Source organism: Nelusetta ayraudi, unplaced genomic scaffold (genome assembly GCF_046127955.1).
Source record: "Nelusetta ayraudi isolate G7.1 ecotype Tasmania unplaced genomic scaffold, CSIRO-AGI_Nayr_v1 ptg000006l, whole genome shotgun sequence".
Classification (NCBI taxonomy): Eukaryota; Metazoa; Chordata; class Actinopteri; order Tetraodontiformes; family Monacanthidae; genus Nelusetta; species Nelusetta ayraudi.
This window is the reverse complement of record NW_027466056.1, coordinates 6,910,244-6,927,489: the sequence shown is the minus strand read 5'-3', so window position 1 is coordinate 6,927,489 and position 17,246 is coordinate 6,910,244. Positions and strand designations below refer to the sequence as shown.

General features: G+C 45.0%; 2 protein-coding genes across 3 annotated transcripts in view; one reads left to right on the top strand and one right to left on the bottom strand.

The window, feature by feature from the left end:
* Positions 1-17,246, top strand: part of LOC142882825 (gamma-glutamylaminecyclotransferase-like) — a 301,358-nt gene that overhangs the window by 65,012 nt on the left and 219,100 nt on the right. The window lies entirely within an intron of this gene.
* ncam2 (neural cell adhesion molecule 2) overlaps positions 1-17,246 on the bottom strand; it is a 181,692-nt gene that overhangs the window by 55,816 nt on the left and 108,630 nt on the right. For both annotated transcript variants that reach the window (XM_076017504.1, XM_076017505.1), the window contains exons 5-7: positions 15,975-16,112; positions 6,622-6,739; positions 133-302 (exon numbers count right to left, since the gene is read on the bottom strand). In XM_076017504.1, coding sequence (XP_075873619.1) covers positions 133-302; positions 6,622-6,739; positions 15,975-16,112 — 426 coding nt within the window. The remainder of the gene's footprint in view (positions 1-132; positions 303-6,621; positions 6,740-15,974; positions 16,113-17,246) is intronic.

Below are 17,246 nucleotides of genomic sequence, written 5' to 3'. Positions count from 1 at the left end.
TATGGGCAGTATACTAAGCTTCTACCAATATAAAAATCATAAATCAGGCCAAATGTTACACACTGGACCTTTAAGTCCATTCCGTCCGGACACCTCATCATATCGTACAGAACAAATGTCAGCGCAACTTACCGAAGACCTTGAGGAAGAGCTCCCTCTCCTGGGAACCGGCCTTGTTGGTGGCCCTGCAAGTGTAGGTGCCGCTGTCGCCCTGCCGGATGTTGCGGATGGTCAGCATGCTGCGGCCGCCATCCAGCTTGTTGAACATGTACTGCTCGGACGGCTCCAATTGCTGGCCTTTCCTGCGCAAGGTAGACACAAACAGGGTCACGGCGGGGGATACGTGTATATATATATATATATATATATATATATATATATATATATATATATATATATATATATACTTATATTTGGCTGAAAAAAACGTCTGAAAGCTGGGGGAGAAGTGGGGGGGGGGGGTTTAAACACTGCCAACTTGGTTTTGAAGCTATTTCCATCCGCAGCGCACAAACAAGGCAACAGCTCTTTGAGCAGATAGCCTTTCAACTGTCATTGAGAGCCTTGCTTTGCTGCTAAAACGGCTCAATCAAACATTTGTACAGGCTGATCGAAAAAAAAAACACTCTTGTCCGGCGCTGGAGTGTTTGTCGAGCATTTGCCTTTTAGTTTTCGCTGTTTTTGGACAGCAACGCTAATGAAACGGCGCACGGCACTCTGTCTTCCCTTTACTAGACTTTTGTGGGGAGGATTGTCGAATAAAGAGGCGGCAGCTGAACCGATCCATGTCTGGATTTAATCCTCTTGGCAGTGGCTCCGTAATTGGCCATGTTGCCCCTCCCACCAAAAACAATGCCTTCACACTTTTGACTGGCCCTTGAAAATGTGATAGACACAACGTTCACTCCATTTAGGGCTGGGGACCGAACATTGATAGGGCCACTTACCGAAATGCTCCGGTCCTTGGCATGCATGGCAGGATCTAAAGTCGCTGGTGAGGGGCTTTCACATTATAGGGGCATGGACTAAAGTCACTATCGTTGACACAAGAGTGAAAATTAGCATTGTGCCAACAACGTCCAAACTGGGGCTCCACTTCATTAAGGTGGAAATTCATCATTTGCACCAAAGGACTCAGCGACAAAAGATGGGAATACAACTGTCCTGATTTGGAGGATTTGAATCAACAGTAAAAATGGAAATTGTGCTTTCATAGCAATGAATTTTTGTCATCATTCAAACTGATTTTAGATCATCTGGTAACTGGTGTTCTGGACCTGGTATTGAATCCAAGATACTGAAATGGAATCAACATTAGGAATGATACCCAGCAAACCGAAAGGTAAAAGTTTTGCCTTTCCCTTTCCAAATACTTTCTGTGGTACTCTTCACCAAACGAATACATATTATCCGGACAATGGTCCTTGAGATGTGCCTGTAACAGCGATAAGATTGTAGGGAAACACATTTTTAAAAATGGCAAGGCAATTCCTGATGGCCTTGAAAGTGTTAAAATAACCACACCTACCAACCACATGTAGACAAAATTCCTATGTGGACTTGATATGTTGTGCAATAGCTTAGCTATTTTGTCGTTGTTGTTGTACAAAGTATTTCTTTCACCCATTTCTCCCACCAACACTGAAGGAGCGCTGGGCAGCCGCAGGTGAGCCAATCAAGCATAGAAAAATCTAATTCTCGGCGACCGGGTGGATGAAAAGAGGTTCAAAAGGGGACGGGAGCCGCACCATCTGCCAACAATGGCGGTGAGATGACAGGAGCAGATTACATGGCTCCATATCGCGCTGAACTGCGCAGGCACAAAGGTATCGGAGAACCAATCTTATCTTAAAAAGAGAAGAAGAAGAAGAATGAGGAGGTGTTACATTATTCTTTATTATTCATTATTCTTTTAGGACGCTTAAATCGCCCCGGGTGGAAAGAAATCCCAACAATCCATCCGTGAGATTGCCGAGGTCGGAGCCTCCCTGTCAGTGGTTTCCATCTGGCGATCAGACAGAGAAAAGCAAAGATCCCAGACACAAGTGAATCGAATGGGGATTGTCGTCCACGCCCTGCATCCTTGAGCAAGGCATTTAACCCGCGGCTTGATCTACGATCTACTTCAAATACATTTCAAAAACCCTTAAACGCATGCCGACCGCACAGAGAAAATCTTCACGTCTTTCACCCTCTCCGCAAACACCCTTAAAAATGCATTATTTATCCGACCCCAGCCGTGACTACTATAGCCACACAGAGAACGTGATCGCGGTTGCCATGAAGACGAACTCCTACAGCTCTTTGCTCAACGCGGACGACCGTGCCCTCGATCTTAAAAGTGGTAATGCGATTCCGGACCTCAAACATCTCTGCAAATCAAATTCAGAAGCGCTAAATGCGGCTCTTTATTGTCATGCAAAACGTTTCGGCCCGCTTCCTGACAACTTCACCGAATTGATAAATGAGAACAATTTTAGTCTTCCAAGAACTGGAGTCGTGAAATGCAGACAAAAACAATACATAGATTTCTATATACAGTATGTGTGTGTGTGTATACACATATATATATATATATATATAATGTATATAGAGTCTGACTGTACTGAGAGGGGAACGGCAGGCAGTGTAGTAGAAAGTCGATGGAGGAAACACCAAAGCCAAGTCGTAATAACTCGGGTAAGGCGGCAGGAAAGAAAGGAAGGGCGGGGGGGTGGGGTGTTCGTCTCAACAACAGGAAGCTGGATGTGATTATGCCGACTGATGCTGACGGGTAGTCCATCAGCCTGGACGAGCGGCGGATTGAGGTGAGACTGAGCCCACCGTGACTTTGTTCCCTTCGAGCGGCACTAAGGGACAACGGAGACGCAGTCGTTGCGTGCAAAAAAAAAGTTGAGGGTACTTGGGAAAATTTAAACGTTGATGATTTAGCGAGCTCCATGGTGAGCAGGTCAAAGAGAAAGAGGGTGAAAGAGTGAACCGAAACAACTACCGTGGCAAACTTGCCTGAAAGATGCGAAGGCCATCGCAATGAGAAATCTTTTGCGGACAGGGGTGACCTGCCAGCGAGCTACCTAACCAGCATGAAAACCTCTAACCCAAGTAAACAGCACATTAAAACGCTGTGGTGCTTCTGATTCATGAATATAGGTGACTTTTAGCTGTGGTAGGTTGCTTGAACAACCTGCTTGGACCTCCGTGTCCTTGGTGTAGTGTTTTTTTTGGCTTTTCATAAAGTGATGAAAATGTCCTGAATATCTTATTTGCATCATTACACTAAAAGAGAGTTTGTGGGGGCTGTTTTGTTAAAGTTGGATTTGCTAATAATATGGCAATATTTAGAATATTATTTGGTTTCAGAGATTTTAAAGTTTAAAGAAATTTGTCAAGGAGATATTAATTAAGGCAAAATAAAACACGTTGTGCAACCTCTGAGAAGCTGAACTGTGTTTGGTAAAAGATGGCATAAAACAATGTTCAGTCTATACAGAGGAGGAATATTTTAAATATACTGACATTATAAGTCATATTTAAGTAAACGCTGAGCTTCATTTGAGTGTCACACTGCCTGGCCAGGTGTCCTGTTAGTCAGAATATGATCATTCTAAACCACAACTAACTACATTTAGACCCTTTTTCCAGTAGTTTCCTCTGGACTTGTCCCTACCATACCACAAACTCAAAAAACATTATTTATGCAAGGTGCATTCCTCTTTCCTTAGACACTCGACTCGAGTGCAAGCATTTTCAGTTCACCGGCTGAGTCACCTGAGGAGACTCATTTGTCTCAATACGCAACCCTGAATTCGTCATTTCGCCTCCTACAAGACAAATTTCAGCGGGTGGTTAAGCAAACAAACTCATCTGTTTAGCCCACAGCCCTCACGAGTCGTCTTTAATTGCGATATGCATTGTTAAATGAGCGTATCATATGAAACATAACTTAACCATCACGTGCTGCTGAGAAACAGTCTCAGACAGTGAACAAATACAGCATTTTTTTTTTCAATTATGATTAAAATGTGCATCCGGAAAATGATTAAAAGCCAGTTCGCTCTGCAACTGAGACATGGCAGCACACAGAAGGAAAAAAAAAAAAGCGAAATAAAATGAATGCTTTTTGGCCCAGGAAAATTAGATAAATTAGGGCTTTGGAGTTCAAGTGTCTTCAAACCTTGTTTGTTCTTAGCAAAATGATGCATGCGCTCCACTCCCTCTGCCATGACAAAAGGCTCTTTTTTTTCCCCCTGCGGACACGGACACTTCTCATTACACCAGCATCAATCTTGGAGATAAAGCGCAGGGCCGGTGCATTTTTACAGCACTACTGGCATTATACAGTTCCTCTTCCTCGGGGTAAACAACGTAGCCCGGCAACTCTACGCCCAAGGTGATGATTATTTTAAAACTAAATCCGTCTTTTTCCGGGATTTTCTTTATTTTATTTCATTTTATTTTATTTTTTGTGTTTGACTGAGAAACAGCAGTGCGGCAGACTCGCTGCACCCCCGACGCCGACGGTTTGTGTGGGTGTGTTTTCTCTCCATTTTGAAATAAGTTAATTACCGCGCCACAAAAGACGGGACAATTGCTCTAAATATTGTAATTATTATCGTTCCGACCACATGCCACTGCACTTAACACATTATGCCTTTAAGCACGTCCTCATTTTTGCACGACACACATTCGTAATTGTGTTATATAATGCTCATTTGCTGTAAGTACTCCATCAAGAGTGCTCCTTTTAAATTGGTATTTTAATATATACAGGTTGTTCTTTTACTCTGTTGCGTTCAATTTGTTACTGCATGTCTATCTATCTATCTATCTATCTATCTATCTATCTATCTAACTACTTATGGAAATCTGCAATACACAAGTGCAGATCGTTTCCTGTGTGCTTTTCTATATCACCTTTTCTTTTATTTATTTATTTACTTTTTTTTTTTTTTTTTTTTTACCACATCATCACATCTCATTTTTATCACATGCTCTCTTCTGTTTTATGGTTTACCGGTTCATGGCACAAAGGATAAGAGAGAGAGAGAAAAAAAATAATAATAAAAAAATTATCGATAGAAAAGAAAACCACAATGATTTTTCCATCTGTGTCCACAGATAGTTTCATATCAACACGTTTCCTTCCCAGGACCCAGACATTTTTTCTTTTGACTGTTCTGAACATGGTTATACATGAACACTAGGAACAGATGGAACTCTCTGAACGAAAAAGAAAGATAGAAAGAAAAGAAGGACGTGCATGCACACAAAAACACCTCAGACACACACAGATCTCGGCCCTGTGAGTTTACCAGGGCGAGCGGTTTTCTGGATGTTAAAAAGCGACACACAGCCCTGTCGCCGGTCAATCAATTGTACCCTTAGAAGGGGGCGTTCGCACACAGTCTGGCAGCGTCTCTGCTTCAGGGCGGCTATCGATTTCCATTCTTCGCAGCGCCGCGTTATAACAGGGGGAAAAAAAAAGAAAAAAAATGACAAGAACCTGCTAAAAAGCTGGCGATAAATCACCGGACGGAAACATCGGGCGGCGGCAGAATCTTCGCCGCTCTGGATGCGCAGCTATGGGTGCAGAGAGGGGAGCCGGCGGATTGATTGACAGAGAAATTCCAGTTTGACTCTTTCTCGGCCCCGCGTTGGAATTAATGACTGTCGAGAAAGGGGAGTGAGGCTTCGTTTGAGAATCGACGGGCGGCACGCCGCGTTTCAAAGAAGGAGAAGAAGAAGAAAAAGGAAGAAGCAGCAACAGCAGAGTTGATGTGACTAATTTCTGTTAACACGGCTTAAAAAAACCCCCACGAAAACAGCATTGGGTCATTACAAGTGCGATGTAGGCAAAAAAAAAAAAAAAGAGCGTGAACCAGAACGTCGATACGTGGGCGTGATCAATAGCTGTTCAACGGTAAAAGAGCCTGTCACAGACGCCTGCAGAGCGGGCGCAGGATAATTGCTGGGTGCGAGCTTTTCAGGCCCTAATTTTTTACGCTTCCCCCTCTTCTCGTTTTGTCCCTCTGCAGCGCGTTAAATCAGCCGCTGCGAGGTCTTTGTGCACACATGGCGTTGCTGTAAAACACTGCTGCTTTTAAGTCGTCTAATGGTCAAGTGTGCGAAGTCCAGCATCTCCTAATGGTTGGAAAAGGCACTACAAGGAATCTTAAAAAAATACGATGACATGATCACTGTTCTGTAGAACGTCTTTACATGAGCATGATAGGATGCTAATCGGGATAATTATTGTTGAAAGAATTTAACTCACTGAAAACATTCATGTGTGCTTTTAAACCTCTTTTTTTTAACAGATCTTTTTCAAAAATTTAAATCCCATTTGAGAGCCGCCACACAAAGCAGGCGCCATCAGCTCCTCCCGACTTTTGCTCCTGCTTTTAGGTCCAAATCCCCGCAGCTGGGTTGCGAAAACCCTGTGGAAAGAAATCCCGTCTCGCATCAGCTGACGGATGTTCTGGCTTTTGCTAGCGAAACCTTCGCCTGGTTTCAAAAGTTTTCCGCTTTTCAATATCTTGCCGAGCCAGACAGTCAAGGCTGAGGAGAGGGCTGTGGGGGGGGAGGGATGGATTAAGGTAGATGGGGGAAAAAAAAAGGTACCTGTGCCATGTGACCACAGGGTCGGGGGATCCGGAGGTGATGCAGGTGAAGGTGACGGACTCCTGGTAGTCGGCAGTGGCGTTGAAGGACTGCTGGAACACCGACAGCACCGGAGGGACTGCGGAGAGAAAAGCACTGCCGGTTAGTTTTCGGAAAAAGAAAAATCCGTAAAAAAAAAAGAGGAAAACTGTTTCCGGCTGAGGCGCATTTCTTGCAAATGGATTAAAGTGGCCCCGTCGGCGGCCTCTTGTAATCCCAAAAGGGGGGCGGGCCTGGGGGCCTGTGGGCCAATCCCTCGGATCCTGCTCTGGTACTAACACAAAGGCAAAAAGAAAAAAAACCCACACAAGCGGAAGTGATGCGAGGGCGGTAATGTCGCCGTTTGATTGGGCTAAATCCGTAGAAATGCGTCCAAAACGTTTCTTTGTGGCTTAACTAATAATATGGCGGCCAGGGGAAAGAAAAAAAGCTGTTTGCTGAGCCGGTCTGAACAGCCGTTCTATCCCCTGGGATCCCCCAGTTAAAGGGTATTTTTTGCATTAAGGACCTTGGGCCACAGACAAAAAAAGAAAAGAAAAGTCCTTTGACAACAGAGCAACATTGAGGCGTTAATATTTTAGAGGGAAAACATTTGTTTTGATCCTAAAAATATGACTGAGTGAACAACAAGACTGAATGTTTGATGGACATTTATCTTTTATCATGCGCTGTTCAAATGAAATGGGTGACTTTGACTGAAGCACTTAGGCTTTCAGTTTGGAGGCTCGCTGATGCGGAAAAATTAACAAACACCCGCTGAAGCGAACGTCATCTTAAAGGTCCTGTATTATGCAAAACATTTTTTATTCATTTATTTATTTATTTATTTTTTTTTAACAATAATCCGTGTCTCGGTCCTTCCAGTGAAGGCCACAGAGATTAAAGTTTTGAAAAGTTCTTCCTTTTGGAAAGCCGCCGCAAATAACACAGACTTCAGAAAATTCTCCCTTTATGATGTCACAAAGTATACCCAACACCGCTCTGGTTTGCTTGATCCAAGGTCCTAGTATCTTGGTTTTACTCACACTGGTCTTTTTTAAGTCCACACTTCCATTTTTAAAAGCCTGACAACTCTCAGTATGAAAAAAAAAAAAAAAAAAGCCAAATGTGGATCCGAAGAAGAATCAATGTCCAGACCGAAGGGCAGTTCAGTTTCTGTGCAGACGCTGATCCTCTGTTATAAGCTTCATTCAAGTGTCTTCCTGCTTTACACAATGCCGTCCTGTCGCACAACAACTGACCGCCGAGCAAGGCAGGAAAATGAATACGCATCGATTTCAAGGGGTCCCCCTGTTTACGAAAAAGCGGCGGGTCTCATCCAGCAAATGAGAATCCAGCGAACAGATGTTTGCACTCGAGTTAACTATGTGTCCCGGCAAGTGGCAGCTGCGCATGGACACCAGAACAGAATAATTTGCATCCCTCTAATTAAAATAAATAAATACTCTGAAAAACAAGAAAAGGAGACAGCAACGGCGGCTGGAAGGCGGTGAAAGTGCGACCTGGGAAAAGATCTTGGGGATCTCCGGATGAACGCGGGTCGTCCTTCAGGTGGAGTCACCTGCGGTACGCCCCTCAGTGCCAGGGTCCCCACCTCCCACCCTCAGTGTAACCCTGTCCTGTGGCTAAGACGCCCGTGAGGTTTTCTAGTTGAAACATCCCATTGTGGCAGAGAGCGAATGAAGCTGCTGACATACCTGTTGGATTGATCAATTCCACCGGGTACGTGTACAGCTCTTTGGTTGGGGGTGTACGTCCAAATCCCAAACTGATTTGAATCATCTGGACCCTAATAGCGGCTATTCATCATGCGGGTTGCAGCCGCGTGCTGATAGATGAATATTTGTGTTTCTGCGAGGAAAGAAAAACCCCACACAACGATGCCGAGGCGCAGACCGGGAGGCACAGATGAAGTGCTCGGCAGACACCCAACGTGATCGCAACTGATTTGGACTCCGACATCCTCTCCTCCTCGCGCGAGACTGCACTCCGGCGCCAGTGAACCCTGGTTAATGAGACGACTTCAAAAGAGCCCTCCGACGGCTGAATGTGAGCATCCAAAAAGAGGGATCCGCTGAGTCTCTCATGTTTAAGTCATCGCCCCTTTGAATAACTCTGTCGAAGCAGAGCAGGGAGGTCCGGTATCTGTCTGATACCAAATACATCCAAGTGCTCGTATCGCCAATACTGATACGATACAGATTCTTCAGAAGTCTGCTCCTTGGAAATGTCAACATCTGCTGGAAAGTCTTGATGGGGACTGTGGGCGGAATGACTGTGAGGCGAATGCTTGTTATTACCATTCGGGATTCGTTCTTGCAATCCAGACCCGAGACTGAAATCAAGCCGCTCTTAATTCATAATTGGCGGAAACGTAATGTCACAGAGACCAGCCGAGCCTGGATGGTTGTGACTGACGTCTGCGTGGATAATTTGGAGGAGTCTTTGAAAGACGGGGCTGGTAGTTTGCACCGGCAGCCGGCGAAGGAGAAAATTGCAGGTCTGCCGCCTGAGCGAGCGAACCAACAATTAGGTAGATGAGTCGGAGGAGGCAACCGGGGCAAATATCACGAGGTTACTTCCATTTTGCATCACCATTAGTCGCCATAGAAACAATCCTGGCAAGCGCGGCTCGGCGGTTACCGAGCACGCGGACTGGATGGACCTCTGATATAAATACAGGAAAAGAAAGGGGGGGAAAAAACAGGAAGCTCTTTTGAAAAGAGAGTGAAATGGAAGAGTTGGCAGATGCGACATGTGTGTGTGTTTCAGAGAGAGAGAGAGAGAGAGAGAGAGAGAGAGAGAGAGAGAGAGAGAGAGAGAGGGAGAGAGAGAGAGTGTTTGGATCTTCTCCAAAGAGCACTCCAAAGTGATTTGCATCAAAAGGGCGATCGAGCATTTTGGAAAATATTGCGTGTTGCGTCGTGCGAGAAGTGACAACCCAAAAATGCTTTAAAATTTTTCAAATTAGCATAGACGCAAACTGAAGCTGCTTTTCTAACACTGCTCTCTTTGTCTGCAGCGCCGCCTTTTCTCCTCGTGCGTCCTCATTGGCCGCTTGAGTATGGTACATTTCCAGCAAACAAGGGGGAATTGTCGTCCCATTTTTTTCCCTTTTCATCCGCTCCAAAGCAAGGGCCAACCACTCGCACTCACTCGCAGCAGCTGAAAAATGAGTCTGTCCGTCCTGACAGACGCCTCAATTCATGGCCTCCTCTCACGCTGTCCAGGGGTGACAAATGACTGCTCACCACGCCGGCGAGGACAAACCGGCATTGCGGACGCCCACCCCCACGTCTGAGTCAGGCTGGAAATGGCATCAAAAATCTTTGAATGGTTTCAGAATAAGATGACAAAATGACCACAACTTTGCAAATGCGGGTTTCTCTTGAGCCCGCTCTTGATCATGCGGCTCTTTTTCTGCCCTGTTCGGTAGCGAAGTGTGATACTGCAAGATTTGGTATCCAATACTAAATCCTGTATCTGCAGTACCAATACCATACTGATAGTTTTTAATGAAGGTGAATAGATCATCAAATTGCTAAATCTGAAGGAAATTCAGGATGATCTGAAGGATTTTTAAGTGTTTTTTCTCCCTATGTGGATTATTCATCAGTTAAAACCTGGGACGGAATTTGATTATTTTAGGTAAATAGAAAATTCTTATAGATGGAGATGAAGTCTTCTCCTCGTTTGCTGCCCATTCAAATTTTCTCTGCTCTCGGTTATTATCACAATAATTTCACGAGATGAGGGCAAAACAAAACAAAACAAAAACTTTTTTATTCCAACTTAATAGACATCCCAAATGCTAGTTTAAACAGTGAATATTTACAATTGCAATATCTAGAAAAAAAAAAAATCTAAAGTAACAATCTCATTGCTCTAATATTGATTAACACCAATACCTAATGTACATTGGTGTCGAAATGATCACTACATCACTACCAGATGTTCAGCTGTGGGTCAGTCCGTGTGAGCTTCTCTACTTTTCGTCCAACTTGGAGACTCATTGAAAAAAAAGTGGAATAAGAACAGAAATAGAGTGATTTCGCCCGTCGCACAACCGTTTCCCGTCTGTGCCTCTGTTGCATTCTAATGGAAGAGCGGGAAAAGAATTGCTCCTTTGAAACGTTCAAAAAGGGATTTTTTTTTTCTTTCGACAAACTTTATGTCAAAGCGCGAAAAATATTAATCAATACAGTTGTCACGGCTGTCGAGTGCTGAATGCGTCTCTATCTTCTCTTGCTTTTCAGTCGCCGGGTTTCCGATGCAATCTTCATTCAGCGGGCACCGCTGATTGTCCACCGCTGTCTTGCCTGATGGACGACGTCGCTGTCCGAGTTGAAGATGCGCCCAAGGCCGTGCTGCCTGAGGGCTTTTCAACAAAAAGCGATGGGGTGGTGTTGGGGGGTTTGCTTCCCGACGACCGAACGCTAAATAATTTGCAGCTTTCAGGTCTAGACGGGTGCCTTTGAAAGCTGATTTTTTTCGTCGGTCGCATAAAAGAAATTTCGGCCAAAAGCACATACTGTGTCTTCTTCGCTTTTGGTCCATTTCCTCTCGGTGGTAATCATCGTTCCTTCCCCTGGGGGGAGCAAATTACGATTTAAGCTGAGATGAATGGATCAATGTCCAACCGTGTCTTTCTTGCATTTGGGTGCTGACGGAGGGCAAACATTAGTCAAATCAGAGGGAACGTCCTCCATTCATTTCACCTCCTTTCTTCAAATGGCAGGCGGTTTCATCGCTTTGAGGCAATTGAAGCATGGAACTGTTTCAAAAGGACGTCTTCTCGCCTTCTTTTGGCGTTTGTACCCGCAGAGATCTGAAATATACGACAAGGCATCACAGGCGCTCAAGCTCAGCGCAGCTCCCGCAGGGTTTCGAAGTCCTCCTCCTTCCTCCAACCCAAAAAAAAAGGAAGGAGGGAGGAAAAAGTAAGGAAAAAAAAACCCTTGTGTGTCGAGCCGCAGTGTTTACAAGGTGGATTTTGGACTCGGTGAGACACGGGAAAGAAATATCTAGACCAAAAAATAAGAAGAACTGCTAAAGACAGGCTCCCAGAAGCAGTTGGGGGATGATTGAGCCAAAGCCTGGTGTCGGCTCCTCCTCCTCCACCACCATCCCCCCTTCCCCACTTGTGTTGTGACGAGAATGGATGTCCGCCCCAAGCCCAGCGACACAGCCGAGTGCTAAGTGGCGACTAGCTGCCCATCGCCGCCCCCTACGGGGACACTGGCCGCGGCCCAGGGATTGCAATGTGGCCGCCTCTGCTCAGTCCTCAGCCTTTTTATATTTCATTCTTTCTTTATTCATCGGTCCATTCTTCCTGCAGGGGGTCCTGGACAGACACAGAGAGACAGAGAGAGTGTCTCTCACCGTCTGTTTTTTTTATTTTTTATATCAGCTTGTTTATCTTGGCTGGGTGGTGTTTGCGCCCGCCAAGGCCCCGGGGAAACTCCACTACTGTCCCCTGTGCAGATTGATAAAACCTCCTTCTGCTGCACTCATTGACGTTTGGTGGTGGAGTTGGAGGCCTCCCGGCACTCCACTCCGTCTCTATCTGCTTGCGTCGGGGAAGTCCGCCTTGTTGTTCGACCAGTGTCTAGATGACCGTCGATAACACTTTTTTTTTTCCTCCTTGTGACCGCGACCCCCGCTCCTCTTTTCAGAGAACCTCAATAAGAGTAATCCTTTGGAAGCATAGGTGTCAATCTAAGTATAATTACACTTAGCCCGCGAGGCCAATACAAAATCACTACGAGAGCTGCTGTTCCGCCGGTACTGCTACATGTAATGCTAATACTTCAAATCCCAATGCTGTGCTCAATCAGGACAGGACGTTCATTTAGGGATATTTATATTTATATTTATTTATCAGGAATTGTCAAGTTATACCGATGAATCCGATATTATTCAAAACAGCTCTGATATAAAAGCTCCAGTCAAAATTGCGAAAATTGCCAGTGCTGTGTTGAAGTTGGGTTTGGGTGAGCAAATCAAGCACACCATTTCTCCATGGACGTCCTACCTGTGCCATAAACGGCATGACGTAAACTTCCCTTGTGTGTTTGTGGCAGCAATCGTGGCATCGATTGTGTTGGACTACTTTGACGTGTCTAAATAAGACATTTCGCGTGCTATTTCGGGGCATGTTTCCGCTAGTACCTACTTGGCTCGGATCAGCGCAGGAAAGTCCTTAACGTTTGCTGTGTCATCCGTGTCCAGACTCACATTTTACTATTTTGTTTGATTTTTGATCATACACTTTAGCAGGGCTTAAAACTATTCATATGACACTATCAGATATACCAATACCCAAGACTGGTATCGGGTATTGGTAGTGGTACTGGGGTTGAGTACTCTACGTCTACTAAAAGTACATATATGTGTACATATGTACCGCTACCGCGACACCGATACCAATTTACAACAGGGAACAGTTTACTTTCATTAAATACCGGCATTAAGCATCCGTACGTTCATGTATGTATGTATGTATGTATGTATGTATGTATGTGTGTGTATGTATGTATCCTTTTTTGTGTTTGGAGAAAGTGGTGAGAGCTAACAAGCCATGTGTCTTCTCAAGCCTTTTCGAAGTCACTTGTTTTCTTTCTATATTATTTTTACGTTATGGAATTGCTTAATAGCAGTAAGGAAGCATTGTCAAATGTGCATATGCGGAATAAAATTAGTCCAGTCCAGTCTCATTAGCGACGAAAAAAGAAAAAGACCAAAGGCCGAGGTCGGCAGCCCTCTTGTTTGCTAATTAGGGCAAGATTAATCATAATTAATCTTTATTAGTCAACGTGTTAAATTCTTTGCTCTCCCTTTAAGTTCTCTCTATGAATACATGCCACGCCAACCTAGTGATGTTCCACACAGGGAGTTTGTCCGATTGGGGCAAAACTTTCAGCAAAGTTGTGTTCACATGGGATCTGCATCCGGAAGGGGTTGCGGCTGCGGCCGCTAAGGCGCCACTGAGCGAAAACAGATCTCAATCAGGACAAATGAGACGATTACCACAACGCCCTTTGGATTTTTTTTGGGGGGCGAATTGAGAGTGAGAGAGATGGATGGAGATAGATAGAGATCGAGGACTCCTCCGTCGAAGTTGACAGGCAAAAGAAGACCTGCTTCAGCTTAAGTGGACCAATTATGAGCGACGTCCACAGAGGCGGATCTGTCACAGCTGACAAGTGCGTTCGCGATGGCGGCGGCGCCCATCGCCTCGCTGCTCAACCTTAATTTGCCGCTCGGCTGCCGCGGAAACAGTCGAGTCAAGTCAGCGTCGCCGCCGATTCCGCAGCTGCCGACAGCTCGACTCAACGGGGTGATCAAAAAAAGAAAAAGGAAAAAAAGAAACGAAACGAAGCCGCAGTGAGTGAAACAAGCGACTCGGAGTCGTCGGCGGGTCTGTTAATGGCAGCCGTAATCAGAAAGAAGAGACGCTGAGCCTTGTGAGGTCATTACCGACGACGGCGCCGCTTTACCTTCCGCGCAGCAACAAGAGAGAGGCTTCCTTCCAAGTGGGGAAATAATTATGGCTAATTAATACAAACCCAAACGAGGTGGCTGCAATCAGGGAGGAAAAAACAAACCTCATATATACCTATACCCATATATATATATATATATACATACATATATATTTATAGATAGATAAAAGCTACACACGCTAATAAGTAATAATAATTAATAAAATAGAATAAAAAATAAAACATAATAGAAATGGAAATGGAGTTAGAAATGGCGAATCTGAAAAGAAAGTTTTGAGTCTGGATTTAAATTGAGGGAGAAAGTCAGAGTTGCGGTTGTCAGATGGAAGATATACTTCATATATATATATATATATGTATATTTACATTTATATATGTACATATATGTTAATATATAAAGCATATACATACATATATACACACATGGATACACACACACACAACCTCAATATGCAAACCTTGACTTCTGAGTCGACATAAAGGCGTTCACGCAACAGCCGATAATATCCACCTGGTTTTCCTACTTTTGGAAGGTGTAATTTTCCACCGACGCCCAATTCGCTCGACTCCAGTCGCACATAAAAATCTATACTATACTACACAGCTCTCCTCTAATCTAATTTAATCTCTGCTAATATTTTCATCTTGGTAGAAGGGGGAGGGGAGGAGCGTCTGAAAGGCCGATGCTTCAGCAGCAGCAGCAGCAAATCTTCCTGTTTCTTCTCTAATCTCTTTGTAATGTTTCAATTCCGACTGTCGGTTTCTGTCACCAAGTGGAGGCGGGAGCCTCGACCTCTTCGCAGGGCAGCGGACAATTCTGCGTCGTCGTTGAGAGTTTAGCTTTATCCAAGAAAGTTTTAAAAAGGTTTCGCAGGTATTTGCGATGCCGTCAAAGTACCATAGACTCAGATGTGTCGCATACGTTCCGTGCTACTTCACACTAGTGCCACTACGGACGCGGTGGCTAAAGCGTTGGGTTAGCTAGCTAACGCTGATGTTAAGATAACGCTGACGTTAACCTAACGCTGATGTTCATGGGACTGTTGACGGTCCTTTCACTATGCCTCCCAATTGATCACTTGGCCAAGAGGATGTCCCTTTGGCTGACTGGTTAAGCGTGCATGACTATTACCCGGGAGTCTGGGGTTCGAAGCCCACCCGGGCCCTCTGGGCCTTGCCACATTCTGCCGTTGTCGGCAGGATCCATTTTTGCAGTAGGGGTGGGTCCATGGATTCCTCGTGAGTCTCCTCGTCTCCTACCATGGTCACAGTGAAGCCAATCACTACATACGCTTTGTCATATTTCCTGGTCTTGGCTTTAGGGAGACTTTTGTTTGTCTCATTATGTCCGTCTGTCTCCGCCCTTTTTTTTCATGCCCATTAAATATTTTTTCATGTTGTGTCAAGGGTTTGCACTTGATATCTCCTGCTCTATGCTGTGTGTGCACATGCTCGGTGCACAAAAACCCTTCACATGGAGTAATGTAATCGCTCATATGGAGCTATTAGGAGTAATTGCTCCATCAGCTACTCCATGCGCACACTCTGACAGCAAGAGCGCCACTGCCATCTATTGTAGTGGAAGTCTAATTACACTTTATTCTAGTACGGCGAAAAGGACGCATGTTCCCCAGGGCCACACCATTTGAGAAGGACTGCCTTCACATAACGCTGACGTTATGTCACATGTCAAATATTGGGCCAAACACACAAGATAAATAATTGTGGCACGTCTCCTCGACCCCTTTGTGTGGGGCTACAGAACGCCACCGCCTCCGTCACCCCGGTTAGCAACCGTGGCTAACTCACCGTTGACGACCACGGCGATGTCCACGAAGTCGATCTCGCCCCGCGCCTCCACGCTGGCCTCGCAGCGGTACACACCCTCGTCCGCCTTGGTCACCTCGCCGATCTGCAGGTTGTTGTTGGCCAGCACCTGGTACCTGCCTTCCCAGGGAGACACCAGAGAGAGAGGCAAAGAAAATGTCAGGCTCTGCTCAACCCCGCGATAAGATTAAAAAATATTGAAAAACTCCTTCTGATTCCCCATGGCTGGCCAGATTGGCCCCTCCCTCCACTTCCTCCTCTACTCCCTGTCCTCCTCCGCTATCTCCTCCCCCTCTACCCTCTCAGCTCCATGTCCACCCCCTTCTCCTCGTCCTCTTCCTCCTCTACCTCCGCTTCCAGCTCCTCCTCTCCCCCATCCTCCAGGTGTGGTGCCTGTTGCCAGAACCAGAGGAGTGACAGAGAGCAGCGGCGCTCCTCCTTGTTAATCACTTTTTTCTTCTCCTTTAATCAGAGCGCATTAGACGCAGATCCCCCTGATATTTAATGTGATTAAAGCTGCCGAGATTTACAAGAGGAGCTTTAAGAGGAAAAAAAAGACGTATATATCCCAGTCTAGATCAAAGAGGATAGCGGGTGATTGGCAGCTCGTTAGCGTCTTTTGCGACCGTTCATTTAAAGGGGGAAATGTGGCATTCAATGACAGTTTCATGGTCATCGGTACCTGCGTTTCCATTACGCCTAGAATTGCGCAAAACCTAAATATCACAATAAAAAAATGGTCATGGAAACACCTAAACTTGGACAAACTTCTAAAATACGTGACCTACGGGCTCACGTGACTTCAAGTGAAAATCGCGCGTCATGTTTGGACGGAGGAGGAGACAGAATATTTTTTTTTTTACAAGTAATCAAAGAGAAAAACGTAACCCTTTTTGACAGCAAACAATATGGAAATTCAGATTTATGCAAGGAAATAGAAAGGGAAATGAGGGAGACGGGCTTTGAAAAGCTGGGGTCTCGCGGGACGAGATTTTACGAGAATTACGGTTCATGTGCTTCACACCATTAAATGGAAACACCTGCAAATCGCAATTGTACTTTGTCAAAAAATTTTAATTTAGTTATTTTGCAAAAAAAAATGTACTGGAAATGCATCTAGTGACATCATATTTAGTCCACCCCATTAATAGACCTCATGTCACCGCTGCTTGAGAATCCATAGAGAATCAAACTTGTACATTACATCAGGCAACCTAGTCGAGCAAAACTTAGTTTTCAGAGCATTTAAATCAC